Here is a 12945-nt window from a genome sequence, read left to right as displayed (position 1 = left end):
AAATCTCAGTGTTAAATCATTATTTAATTATTTTTTAAAACTTTTAATAATATTATTTAACACTTTTATATTATTAGATTATTATTTTTAATACATTTTAAATTATTTGTATTCATTATTTAATTTATTTTAATAACACAAATATTTAAAAAAAAAAAACACAAATATATAAAATAAATAAATATAAATATATTGAAAGAATAAAAGTACTCCATTTAGCCTAATAATTTGGCCCATATGTAGCCCATATTTAGCCCATTTATTTTCTTTAAAATCTAGTATGTTAATCTAATAATTAAAGAAAAAAAAAAGCTGCAATTCATTGTCTTCTTCATCTAGTCAAGGAATGCTGCAACTCACAAAAACATAAAATAATTAAAGAAAAAAACGAACTGAATAAAAAAAAGAAAGAAAAAAGAAAAGAGAAAACCACATGATTCAGCGTCGGCTAGGCAACGGTGGCTGAAAACGGTGGAATTTAACGGTGATTTAACGGCGGGAGGGAGTGGGATTCTCCACGTCTCCACCGTTAAAATTGTATAACGTCGAAAATAATCGTCGACTCCCACGAACAAGGATACCCTGCTCTGGATATCCTTATCCCTAAATTGCACCAATCGGGCCCCACCTTCTCCATCTGTTACACAGGTTTGTAAAATTTCATTTACAATCACTTGATGTTTCGTACCTATGCTCACAATTCCTTCAAATAAATGTAATCGATTTAAGTTTTTATCGATACTTGTTAATTGTTACTATTAAATATCTTCTTGGATAGTAAAAAGTCAACGTGTATCCAATTTGACCTTAATTTGTAAAAAACTCTGGTTTATTACTGTATTTGTAGATGAGAAATGATATGGTTACGAAACTGCTACAATATTTTGATACACAAATTGATGTGACACAAATAAGATGCGAGAAACAGATAAACGGTGATTTGTAGTTTGTTTTTTTATTTTTTTAATTATAAGCATTGCTCAACTGCCTCAATGAGTGTTAATGTACCGTTTGATGATGTGGCCGATAACATGGCTGCCACATCAGCAAAATTTAGCTTAGTTAACACATACCGGTCAATCGGTAACAGTATTAATTGATTGTTAAACACTTGCAAAACAAAGTTCAAAAATGGAGTTCTAATACTAATAGAATGTTGGTTCAAAGCTTGTCAATAATGTGTATATATGTGTCAATTGTATATGCTTCATGCTTGTGCTATAGTTTGTAACTATTCCTCTTAAGAATATTTAAAAAAAAAATTGAATACTTTTTCAGTGATTTCACACTAATGAATTCAAAAATGTATAAACATGTAGTAGTTTTTTATTGTGTGCACGCACGCAGTTATAAGAATAACATGGATAAAAGCTATCGATTGAGGACCATATGGACACCTGAAATGGACAGATATTTCATTGATATAATGCTTGAACAAGTTGGGAAAGGAAGCAGAATTGATGATCATTTATTTAGTAAAAGAGCTTGGAAACACATGACTACATTGTTCAGTACTAAATTCAAGTTTCATTACGAAAAAGATGTTTTAAAAAACAGACACAAAACTTTAAGAAGTTTATTCAAAGCAGTAAACAATCTTCTTTCATTGGATGGGTTTACATGGGACCAGGGGCGAATTTAGAGGGGGGGCAGGGGGGGCGCCCGCCCCCAGTCGATTTCGAAATTTTAGTGTAAAAATTTGGATTTTTTTCATTTTGCCCTAAACCCAAAAGCCATTTGCCCCAAAACCTACATATTTTGCCTCAAAATCTTCAAATTTTGCCCACAATTCTCTAAATTTTGCCCCAAAACCTTCAAATTTTGCCCACAAACCTTCAAATTTTATCCAAAAACCTCAAAATTTTGCCTAAAAACCTCCAATTTTTGTCCCAAAAACTCCGTATTTTGCCCAAAAAAGTTGCTACGGTTTAAAAAAAAAATTTCGCCCCCGGTGAAGAAAAATCCTGCTTCCGCCACTGCATGGGACGGTACTCGACATATGGTGACAGCTGATAATAATGTTTGGGATGACTATATCAAGGTAAGTTAGTTATCAATTATTTCAGTTGAAAAATGAATTATTTGTAAAACTTATGAATATGCATGATCCGATAATCGTGTGTGCAGGTACAACCCGGTGCTCGAATATATAGAATTAAAACAATTCCATATTATTTTGATTTATGTCAAATATACAAAAACATATCTGCGGAAGCAAATATTGACAATGCTGACAAAATGTTAGAATTTGGTAACGAATCAGTTGGTGATACCGTTATTCAAAATAACGAGGCTGATTTGGAGGTTTTTCATGAAATTATGATCGATGAAGATTTTAGGGTTTCAATCTCCAAAGAATTTGATGATATTGATCCAGGAGGGTGTCGTGTTAGGACATATTGGCAGCCATCAATGGATCGTTACTTCGTTGACCTTATGGTTGACCAAGTTCGAAAAGGAAGTCATGTTGATGGATTGTTTCGTAAGCAAGCGTGGATAGAGATGATCAAGTTATTTAATGACAAGTTTGGTTTCAAATATGATGTTGATATTTTGAAAAATCGTTACAAGACATTTAGAAGACAATATACTGTTGTAAACAAGCTGTTGGAATCGGATGGTTTTTTGTGGGACGATTTACGTCAAATGGTGATTGCCGATGATCGTGCCTGGCAAGATTACATTGAGGTTTGTATTATCTCATCAGTAAATGTTTCCTTTGACCTTTTAACTAGTAACACCCGTGACTCCTAGATCCGCTACTCGGTCAAATTCGGGCCGAGTCGGGTCTGAGTATGTCAAAGTCAAACTTGATCAAAATGGAGTAATATTTTTTAAAATTCGATTTTGTACCCGATATCTATATTCGAAATATTTATGTTTTATGTTTGATATATTTATTTATATTTATAATATAATATATATGGGGTATATATATACATTACTAAAATTCAAACGTTGGTCAAACCCCGACTTGACCGACCCGTCCCTGTAAGCTCCTGACCGACTCGTCCCCGACTCACATTTTTACAACTTGTAACAATGTGCAGGAAAATTCTGATGCAAGACAATATATGACGAGACCACTACCTTTGTATAAAGATTTGTGTTTTGTATTTAAAGAATCGAACACTGATGAAAAAGATAGTCTTTCTGATACTACCGATAATCGTTCAAACCAAACTGAACAAGTTCGTAGTGGTTCAGCAGCATCAAAGAATGAACTTCATCTTAAGCGCGAGGTACAACACAAACAAAGTATAAAGAATTTGAAGAGAGTAAAGATGGACCATGAAAGCATGGTGAGTGCTCTTCGAGAAATGGCGAGTGCGGTTTCTCGTTTAGTAGAAACGAGGAAAGATGAAGATAACCAGAAAAAGTTTGGTGATATGGAGAACGTAATTGAAGCGATTCAGGCGTTACCAGATATGGATGAAGATCTCATTTTGGACGCGTGTGATTTTTTGGAAGATGATAAGATAGCAAAAACATTTTTAGCGTTGGATGTTAAATTGAGAAGAAAGTGGTTGATTAGGAAACTTCGGCCAAAAATGGTAGTACGATAAGTTAAAGATTTGATGCAAAATTAAGCCTTTGGAATCAACTATTGACGATTCATTTAATAAGTGATGTGGTTGTTAAACAGTTTCTAACATCAACTAGTAGGAGCGTATGCGTGATGCCACGAAATTGTGTAGTTATTATTTTAGTTGAGCGATAAAAGTGGATAAAAAACTATTATGAATAAACATGTACAGTAACAATTATTTCTACGTGATAGATCCTATGTCACTATGTTTGTCTCGTCGTCTAACACTATTTTTATAAACTCTGAATTATTTTTTTGTTTTGGTATTATATTAAACATTATGAAAATATTCGGACTTTCTTGTTATTTACTTTATTGGTTATAAATTTTGAAGATTTTTTTTTGTAGCTGTAATTGTTTTAGTTTTATGTTTTATCCATGTAATTTTTTAAACTCTGAATTATTTTTTTCTTTTGGTCTTATATTAAACGTTTTGAAAATATATGGACTTTCTTGTTATTAATTTTTTTAGCTATAAATTTTAATTGTTTTAGTTTTATGTTTTATCCTACCGTCAAAAGTTATAATGCGAACCACACAAAAGGCGAGAACCGCAAGAACTTTTAAATTACAAATATTTTCACATGTGAGTAAATTGAATCACCCATAAATATTGATGGAGAGTAAGAAAGAACTATAAATAGTTTGAAAAACCTTATATTTTTACTTATATAATCAAATATATGGTTTTTCGTTCACATGTGCATATTTGTTTGTGAACATGTAAATATTTATTATAAGTAACAATTTAACATGTAATTTGTCGTAATGAAAATATGTTTGTTAATAATATGAGCATTAATTAACAATTGCATGTAATTTGTTGCATTTAAATGCATAAAAACTATGAAATTAAAAAGTTCTCGCAGTTCTTGCCATTTTTGTGGTTCTCATTTGAATCTGCCCTAAACAGTATTATGCAATAGGATTACTGTACCATTTACGTTATTTAGTATAATTAGAAATACAAATAGAAATATAATTTCGATCCTGTTCTATGCATATGCAAGAAACGTGTACTTAATGGTCATGTTCAATGTAGAGTGTAATTTTGCTCCTCCACTATTTTAATCTAATCTTCTACATTTTTCACTTTGTCGTGGTCAATATTGCGTAACACCTTAAGCGAATCGTTTGTTTTTGCACGTCTTTGTATTAGCAGACACGATGCAGTTTTGAGACCATGAGAAAACGAGATTATCACCTAAATGTCCATTTTTTCTACCTTTTTGACTCATAACCCATACAAAAAAGTTGACAATTTGCCCGCGCAAGGTGCCTCTTTGCGACCTTGCTCCCCGGTGGATGCACGATGCAAGGTGCCTCTTGCGACCTTGATCTCCGGGGACGCAAGGACGCAAGGTGCCTCTTGCTCCTGCCTGCATGTTCATAATTAAAGTTTTCTTTCAGACATTTCATCAAACACCTTACGTGCGCTTTACATTTGGTATTTATTCTTGATCATCTTTAGTAAACTATTTCATTGGCTAGAAATGGTGACAATGCTGTGTGATGTTTATCTGACCGATCTCAACAGCCACTTAACATCACCTGATCCAACATTATTTTGATCTATATAATAAGATGTTTACGACACCTAATTGTTTCAGTACAATGTATTATTTTGTTTGTTTGATAAATGTAGTTATCTTGCTTTGGTATTCACAATAGCTATTTTTGTGCGTTATTCAGCTCCAACAAAGATTCTCGATAGTTTACCATGAAAGATGATCAAGAATAAATACCAAATCTAAGGCGCACTTAAGGTGTTTGATGAAATGTATTGAAAGAAAACTTTAATTATGACATGCAGGCGGGAGCAAGAGGCACCTTGCATCCCCGAGGAGCAAGGTCGCAAGAGGCACCTTGCGTCCTTACGTCCACCGGGGAGTAAGGTCGCAAAGAGGCACCTTGCGCCTTTGCGCTTTGCGTGGGCAAATTATTAACTTTTTTTTTATGGGTTATGAGTCAAAAAGGGTTGTTAAAATGGGCATTTAGGTGATAATTCCATGAGAAAACGGGTCTTGTGTAGATTGTACATAATGACCCAAAACATGTCATTAATATCGACTAAACAATAAAAAAATGTTTTAATAACTCTATTAAATCATGTTATCATCACAGACGAGGCTGACCTCAACCTTCTGTTTTTTTTTTCCTTTTTTTTTATTTTATAAAAAAATGGACCCCATTTGTTTTTGATAATAAGCATCGTGTTTGGCATGTCTTTTTTATTTTTTTGACAAAAAAACTTAAACTTGATATAAAACTTGATTTGAAAAAGAGACAAGAAACCGAGAATACAAAGAAAACCACCATGACAGAGGCTCGACGACAGTAACACAACCTAACCAAGACAAGCAAGATGTTAGAGCTATAGTTAAGATGGGGCCGGTGCTACAGAGTCTTCTATGGGGGGCTGTGACCCCAATAAACAGGCCAGAAGTCATTAAGGAAAAAATGTGAACCAACCATAACCAAAAATTCCACTAAAATTTTTACTTCAATTGGTCAGAGTTGATATTTTGTAAGGTTACACTCTTTTGAACCGGCTAACATCCTTTATACTTTTTTACACCTATACAGCAACATGATAAATTTATGAAGGTCTACGTACCATACATAAACAGAAAAATAGATGCAAAAATTTCATCACTATAATATTTCAAATGCTAAATCTATCACTTGTTAAACACAAAGTTTTGTTCAGGGAAAATCACTTGGCACAACTCGACAGAAAATATGACACTTTTTATACTATAAATCCAAGGGAAATTTTTGTGTGAATGTTTTAGCAACGGGATTATAGCCAAAATGCCCATTCCCAAACAAATTCTTGCGCTGGAGCCCAAAAAAAAAAAATAAAAATTTGCCAGGTTGCCCTCGCAAGACGCAAGAAGACTTGCGTCTTGCCCTCGCAAGGCGCAAGCTTGCGTCCTTGCGTCTTGCGAGCTTGCGACCTTATCTGATCAGATGTTGGATTTTCAGATAAGATTTAGTAAGATTTCCTAGATTTTTGTCGGATAAGATTTTTACCCTATTTATAGTATGACCCTGGAACTTTGATTTCACAGTCTCATAACAATTCCAACCTTGTGCAATTCATTGATTAAAGACACTTTAAGGTACTAATTTAAGCAATTTCTTCACTAATTTTAGTATTTATTATTTGTGTTAATGATGATTATTTTTAATTATTTTGTTATTTACAGTTAATCTCAGTTAATATCCATGGACAGAAGAGCTAGAGCTTCACACCGAGTTTCACAAGGAGAGTCAGAACAACAAGTTGCTGAAAGACGACGACTATTAGCCGAACGTCCCATTCTTACTGGTCTTTACGTTGCTGCTCAAGGTAGTTTTTCTGCGTACTGGCGGGGAATATATGCTGGAGCTTTTCTCTATCGAGATAATGAGTACTATCCCAAACTTGTTAGGGAATTTTATGCAAACTATGTGTTTGATCCACGTAAATTGAAATGTGTTCACGTGAACATGTTTGGTTATTCCTACGATTGGACGTTGGAGGAGTTTGCTGAGATTCTGGATATTCCAGATGAAGATTTCAAGTTTTTCAGTCTTAGCAAGGATGTGAAAAATGCCCCGAGGAGGTCAGCTACAGGAAATTCATTCTCAACTTCTGGGTTTGTTTCGGGACTATGTAAACCTGGTTTTGACATGCCACACAGTGGTCCTGTCATTATCAGGGAAGAACATATTCAGGACCAGTATCAACAGATGATGACGGTCATCAAGAGGAATGTCATGTTTCGAGATGATGCTGATGTGGAGCTATATGTAACTGAAGTTTTGATTTTGATGTGTTTGCTCGAACAAATCCCAATTAATCTGGCATATGTGGTTGCTAATCGGATGGCGGGATTGCCTGCAGCTGGTGGGAGAGGATTGCCCTACGGCATGTTGTTGGACAACTTCTTTGCTAATGAAGATGAGTTGGTGTATCCCTCTGATCGGGAGGTGTTGAATGCTGAGATTATGTATGCTGCTCCAATTTAATAATCTGGGTTGATCATGTAATAAAGTAGGTCGTAGGGCCTTTTGTACTACTTTGATTGTGTGTTTGTAGTATGTCATTCGGGTTAATGAAATGGTATTTTAATTTTAGCCTATCTGTTTTATTGCTCCTTTTAATTTCAGTACAAGTTCAAGGACGACGGGAGTAATTTGGTCAATAACTTTTATAAACTTACACTTAAGCACTAGATAAATATTTGTAAACATAGATGGACATATACATTAACAGAAGTTAAACAAATAAAAAAAACTCAAATTGTAACTAGAAATATCAAACAGCAGCAACATAAAATATTAATTCTTCGAAATTGTTTAATTTTACATACGTTTTCAACCAGAGGTACCTCAAACGGGTGGTTTAATTCTTTAATTTTACATACGTTTTCAAGACCATAGTTATGCAAATCAAACTCTTTTGTGTTTGGAAGTGGCAATTCAGGTTCTTCCACTTCGAAATTGTTACTTGCGAGGTTTTCTTCGGTATCATGTTGTAGTAACAATTGTTGTGGTTGGTGTTTTGGTGGTTTTGGTTTTTTTGGTATTTTGGTGGTTTCTTGATTTTGTTGTAGTAGTGGCTGGTTTGTCGAGTATTTTGTCTCTGGATTTCGTTGTGGCTGATGCATTATTATTCTATCGACAATATAAATATCAATAGGAGCATTTACAATTGCATATTGTAAAAACTCTTGAAAGTCTTCATCATCATTAGTAATATCAAAAACATGATTATTAAAAACGTATCTCATTGAAACAGCTGCATTGGGTGGGAATTCAATCTTTTTAAGAACATTTTTTAACAATATTCTCCGATTCATTGGTTTTACGGGCGCAATTGGCAGTCTAAACCGAATTCTAAAACAATCTCGTGGCATATATATGGGTATGTTGTTAATGTTCTCAAAATAACCCCCACAACATATATTAACAACAAATTTATCATCATTAACGCAATTCATAATGACAAAAATTAGTGAAAAATGGTTAAAATAGTACCTTAACGTGGGTATAAGCTCTGCATTGAAAACTTTTGAAATTGTTATGAGACTGTGATTTCAAAGTCTCAAGGTCAATCTAAATATAGGGACAAAATATTATCCGTAAAACTCTAGGATATCTGACGAAATCTTATCCACAAAATCGTATTTCTGATCAGATAAGGTCGCAAACTCGCAAGACGCAAGGACGCAAGCTTGCGCCTTGCGAGGACAAGAAGCAAATCTTCTTGCGTCTTGCGAGGGCAACCTGACAATTTTTTTTTTTGGGCTCCAGCGCAAGAATTTGTTTGGGAATGGGCATTTTGGCTATAATCCCTTTAGCAACACAATGAATACGAAATAAGTTAACTCTTTACCATCTTGATCGTCTTCAAATATGCAGTGACGATTGCCAATTAACTTGCAAAAGTGGGTTTAGTTCTGAATTTGAAGTGCATCTTGATATCCTTAAATTCTGCAATGACGATCTAACATGTTGGTCAAAACCAGTAACGGTTTACCAACAAAATTAGGTTGAACTGAAAGCCACTTTTCTAGATCGTACTCAGATTATATTCTCTAGATCGAAACTGTATTTTAACATAAGATTTTTGTAATTCACAACTACTAGGTTTAGTTCTACCAAACAACATTCTTTCCAGATTGCAAATGTGTCAATAAAGACCAAAAATGTTGTCAATAGTACGCCAAATATATATAAGTTAATAAGCAACTGATAGCTTGAAATTTATAAAGTTTACCACGTATTCAAATCTACTAGTAACAAACTACACTTCAAGATTAAGAAAAACATATAGTCCTAATATTCATACTAATGTTGTCAAACAGTGCGAAGCCTACTTGTTTATAAACTCTAAAGCATTGTACCCCATGAAAAGAATAACAAACACATTTTATAATTTGTAGTTAATAAGTTTGGACTATAAATATGGAATACCTCCATAATCGTTTGATGAAGCAAAGAGAGGATCAGATGGAGGTGTTTTTGGTGGACCCTAATGAAAGTTTGTTGTGAATGAAACTCCGAACGAAACCAAGATCCGACAAATCGATTCCAGAATAATGCAACAATAAGCGAAACAAAAAAATAAAAATAAATAAACGATAAAACACCAATCATATGGATTTGTCAAAGAAATTATCTGCAACAAATAACTCATAAAATGGACGATTCGATATTTATATAATTTGGTTTTGATGGGATCCTTTGAATAGCATTTGGGAATTAATGCTAGAGATATTATTTACCGTGATCTGTAAGGAAGTGTGATTATAGTTCAGACACAACCTTATCCTTACACTACTATAAAGCTCGGAGCCATAGATGTTTCTGTTAACGTGAAAGATTGATTGAGTGAATAATACGTACATTACATTACAATGGTACTATAAATAGCCCAAAGTACTAGCATAAAACCTAATGGGCTTGCATCATGAAAAGGTCCTTATAAACATGGGCTTACAATAAGAGTGCTCAATATATCGACTAACAGCCCCCCGAGTTGCAGCGGGAGTATTAGCGACGCACAAACTGGTACTGGACTCATAAAAAAGAACAGCAGGAAAGCCTTTGGGGAAGATTTCGGCGTACTGAACCACACGATATGTCTATGTGTTCGGTGCGCTGGTGCTGAACCGCGTTACTTGACATGTATACTGCACGAAACACATAGAGATCATGGCAATAGTAGCGGAAAACAAAGGACAGTGAAGCTCTTCATTGCATCTCTTAACAGTAGACAATAGTAGCAAAAAATAAAGGACAATGAAGCTCGCGTAGTAGGTTGTGAAGCCAACAAGTCTCAGTAACGGTATTGGCAACACCGCGGTACTTTGCTTCAGCACTGGAATGAGATGGCGTCAGCTGTCGTTTGGATGACCATGCCAGAAGGTTATTACCTAAAAAGCCAAATTTGGCGTTTTCTGATTATGAACCTCTGATTATTTTGCTTTTTCCGATTATATGTATGCAATATGTAGCCTACTCGTTAATATGATTAATCACATTAAGTACGCAATTAGCAGAAAGTACACAAGAAAGATTTGGAATCAAAAGAGCAATATCATATGTGTGCCCGTGGCCGTTGCCGATATGATGACCATAGTTTAACGGATGAAGAGTTTTAAACGGATGGTGATCTCACCGCAAATGCTTGTTGACTTAGCCTGATATGCTGGTGATTGTGTGAAGCCCATCATAACAGAATGCTTTTACGACCTTCGATCTATTAGTTATAACCTTTACAATTACATAAGCAATTTAGAGGCTTTGCCGATTAACGAGAAAGAAACAAGATTGGAATATCAAGATGGGAAACGATACACTATCTATATCCTAAGATGTAGAGATATTTATAACGGATCTTACCCATGAAAAAACAAAGAAATTATAGTAGGTTTGTAAACGGAAAAAAAATATCTAGGGGCGCTTTTTAGAAGTTTACAAAATAACGAAGTAGCTCGTGCATCTTACGTACTTCCATTTTATCACAATTTGGACGATTCAGAGTATATTAATAACCTGATGAAGGGTCCTGGTCATCCTTTGGTCATTGTTAGGTGCAACACCTTGTCTTCAGACAGAACCCAACACTATAGGTTGGTCAAGAACAGTTACGGGAAAGAGTTAAAAAAGAAATGGGTTGACAAGTATTACATATGAAATGTTGTTCCTGGCAGCTGTACCAATTTTTTCAAGGAGACATAAACGTAGGTTATGAATGATGGCTATGTATGCATTTGGGATATGATTATCGTTGTTACTTCATTTAGGATGTTTAGGTTATAGTTGTTACTGCATTTGGGATTTTGGTCAACATTTCTAATTATCCCTCACAACCAACGTTTACGTCTCCTTGAAAAAATTGATACAGCTGCTAGCAAACTGCGTTTCAAATGTAATCTTTGCCAACCCATTTCTTTCTGTAATTGTTCTTAAGATACACGCGCTACTTCGTTATTTTGCAAACTTCCCATAAAAACACCCCCAAATATCGAATTTGTCTTTCCGTTGACAAAGATTTTTTACTATCATTTCTTTGATTTTCTCATGGCTAGATCTTTTATAAATATCTCTACATCTCAGTTATACCGATCACCAACTTGATATTCCAAACTTGTTCGTTTGTCATTACCGGCAATGACTCTAAGTTGCTGTTATAAGTGCAAGAGTTATCATTAATAGACTAGAGGCTGTAAGAGCAATCTGTTATGATAGGCTTCACACTATCAACAATATAACATGCTACATCAACAAGCATTTGCGATGAGATCACCAACCTTTAAAAACCCTTCATTAGATAAACTATCGTCATGATATCAGCAACGGCTACGGGTACACGTACGGGATTGCTTTTTTAATTCTAAACTTTCTTGTGTAATTTTTGTTGATTTGGCACTTCATGTGATCAATCATCTTAACGAGCAGCCTACATATTGCATAGATGTAATTGGAAAAGGAGACATTTTCTAATAATGAACCTCATATTATTTTGTATTTTTCGATTATATGTATGCAATATATAAGCTGCTCGTTCACATGATTAATCACATTAAGTACGCAATCAGCAGAAGTACACAAGAAATGTTTGGGATCAAAAGAGCAATCTCATATGTTTACTCATAGCCGTTGCTGATATGATGACCATAGTTTATCAGATGAAGGGTTTTAAACGGTTGGTGATCCCACCGCAAATGCTTGTTGACTTAGCCTAATGATATGTTGTTGATTGTGTGAAGCCAATCATAAGAAATTGCTCTTACGAGCTTCGATCTATTAATTTTAACCTTTGCAATTACATAAGCAATTTAGAGGCATTACCGATTAACGAGAAACGAACAAGAATGGAATATCAAGATGGGAAACGATACTATATCTATATCCTAAGATGTAGAGATATTTATAACGGATCTACCCATGAAAAATCAAAGAAATGATAGTAAAAAACTGTCGTAGAAAACTTTGTCAACGGAAAAAATATATGATGTTTAGGGGTGTTTTTTAGAAGTTTGCAAGATAACGAAGTAGCACGTGCATCTTACGAACTTCCATTTCATCACAATTTGGATGATTCAGAGTATATGAATAACCTGATGAAGGGTCATGGTCATGCTTTGGTCATTGTTAGGTGCAACACCTTGTGTTCAGACAGAACTCAGCATTATGGGTTGGTCAAAAACAGTTACGGGAAAAATTTGGGAAGAAATGGGTTGACAAAGATTACCTTTGAAACGTTGTTCCTAGCAGCTGTACAAATTTTTTCAAGGAGACATAAACGTTGGTTGTAATGATGACTATGTATGCATTTGGGATATGAGTTATTGTGG

The 12945-nt window shown here is 34.5% G+C and overlaps 1 protein-coding gene across 1 annotated transcript; it reads left to right on the top strand.

The window, feature by feature from the left end:
- The first annotated feature begins 992 nt into the window (after window positions 1-992).
- LOC139902686 (L10-interacting MYB domain-containing protein-like) lies at window positions 993-3680 on the top strand. The gene is made up of 5 exons (XM_071885291.1): window positions 993-1075; window positions 1348-1630; window positions 1991-2041; window positions 2128-2688; window positions 3051-3680. Exons 1-5 carry the CDS (start codon window positions 993-995, stop codon window positions 3564-3566), a joined length of 1494 nt encoding a protein of 497 aa, XP_071741392.1. The 3' UTR covers window positions 3567-3680.
- The last annotated feature ends 9265 nt before the right edge of the window (window positions 3681-12945 follow it).

This window comes from Rutidosis leptorrhynchoides, chromosome 3, assembly GCF_046630445.1.
Source record: "Rutidosis leptorrhynchoides isolate AG116_Rl617_1_P2 chromosome 3, CSIRO_AGI_Rlap_v1, whole genome shotgun sequence".
In the NCBI taxonomy this organism is placed as follows: Eukaryota; Viridiplantae; Streptophyta; class Magnoliopsida; order Asterales; family Asteraceae; genus Rutidosis; species Rutidosis leptorrhynchoides.
Note: the sequence above shows the minus strand (reverse complement) of the source record. Positions and strands in the feature narration are given on the sequence as shown.

Excerpts from the sequence above, each read along its gene's own strand:
- LOC139902686 (XM_071885291.1), top strand. The coding sequence starts at position 993 with ATGAGTGTTAATGTACCGTTTGATGATGTGGCCGATAACATGGCTGCC. Across the intron at positions 1,631-1,990 it reads ATGGGTTTACATGGGACCAG|ACTCGACATATGGTGACAGC; the intron begins GGGCGAATTTAG and ends GCATGGGACGGT. Across the intron at positions 2,689-3,050 it reads CCTGGCAAGATTACATTGAG|GAAAATTCTGATGCAAGACA; the intron begins GTTTGTATTATC and ends AACAATGTGCAG.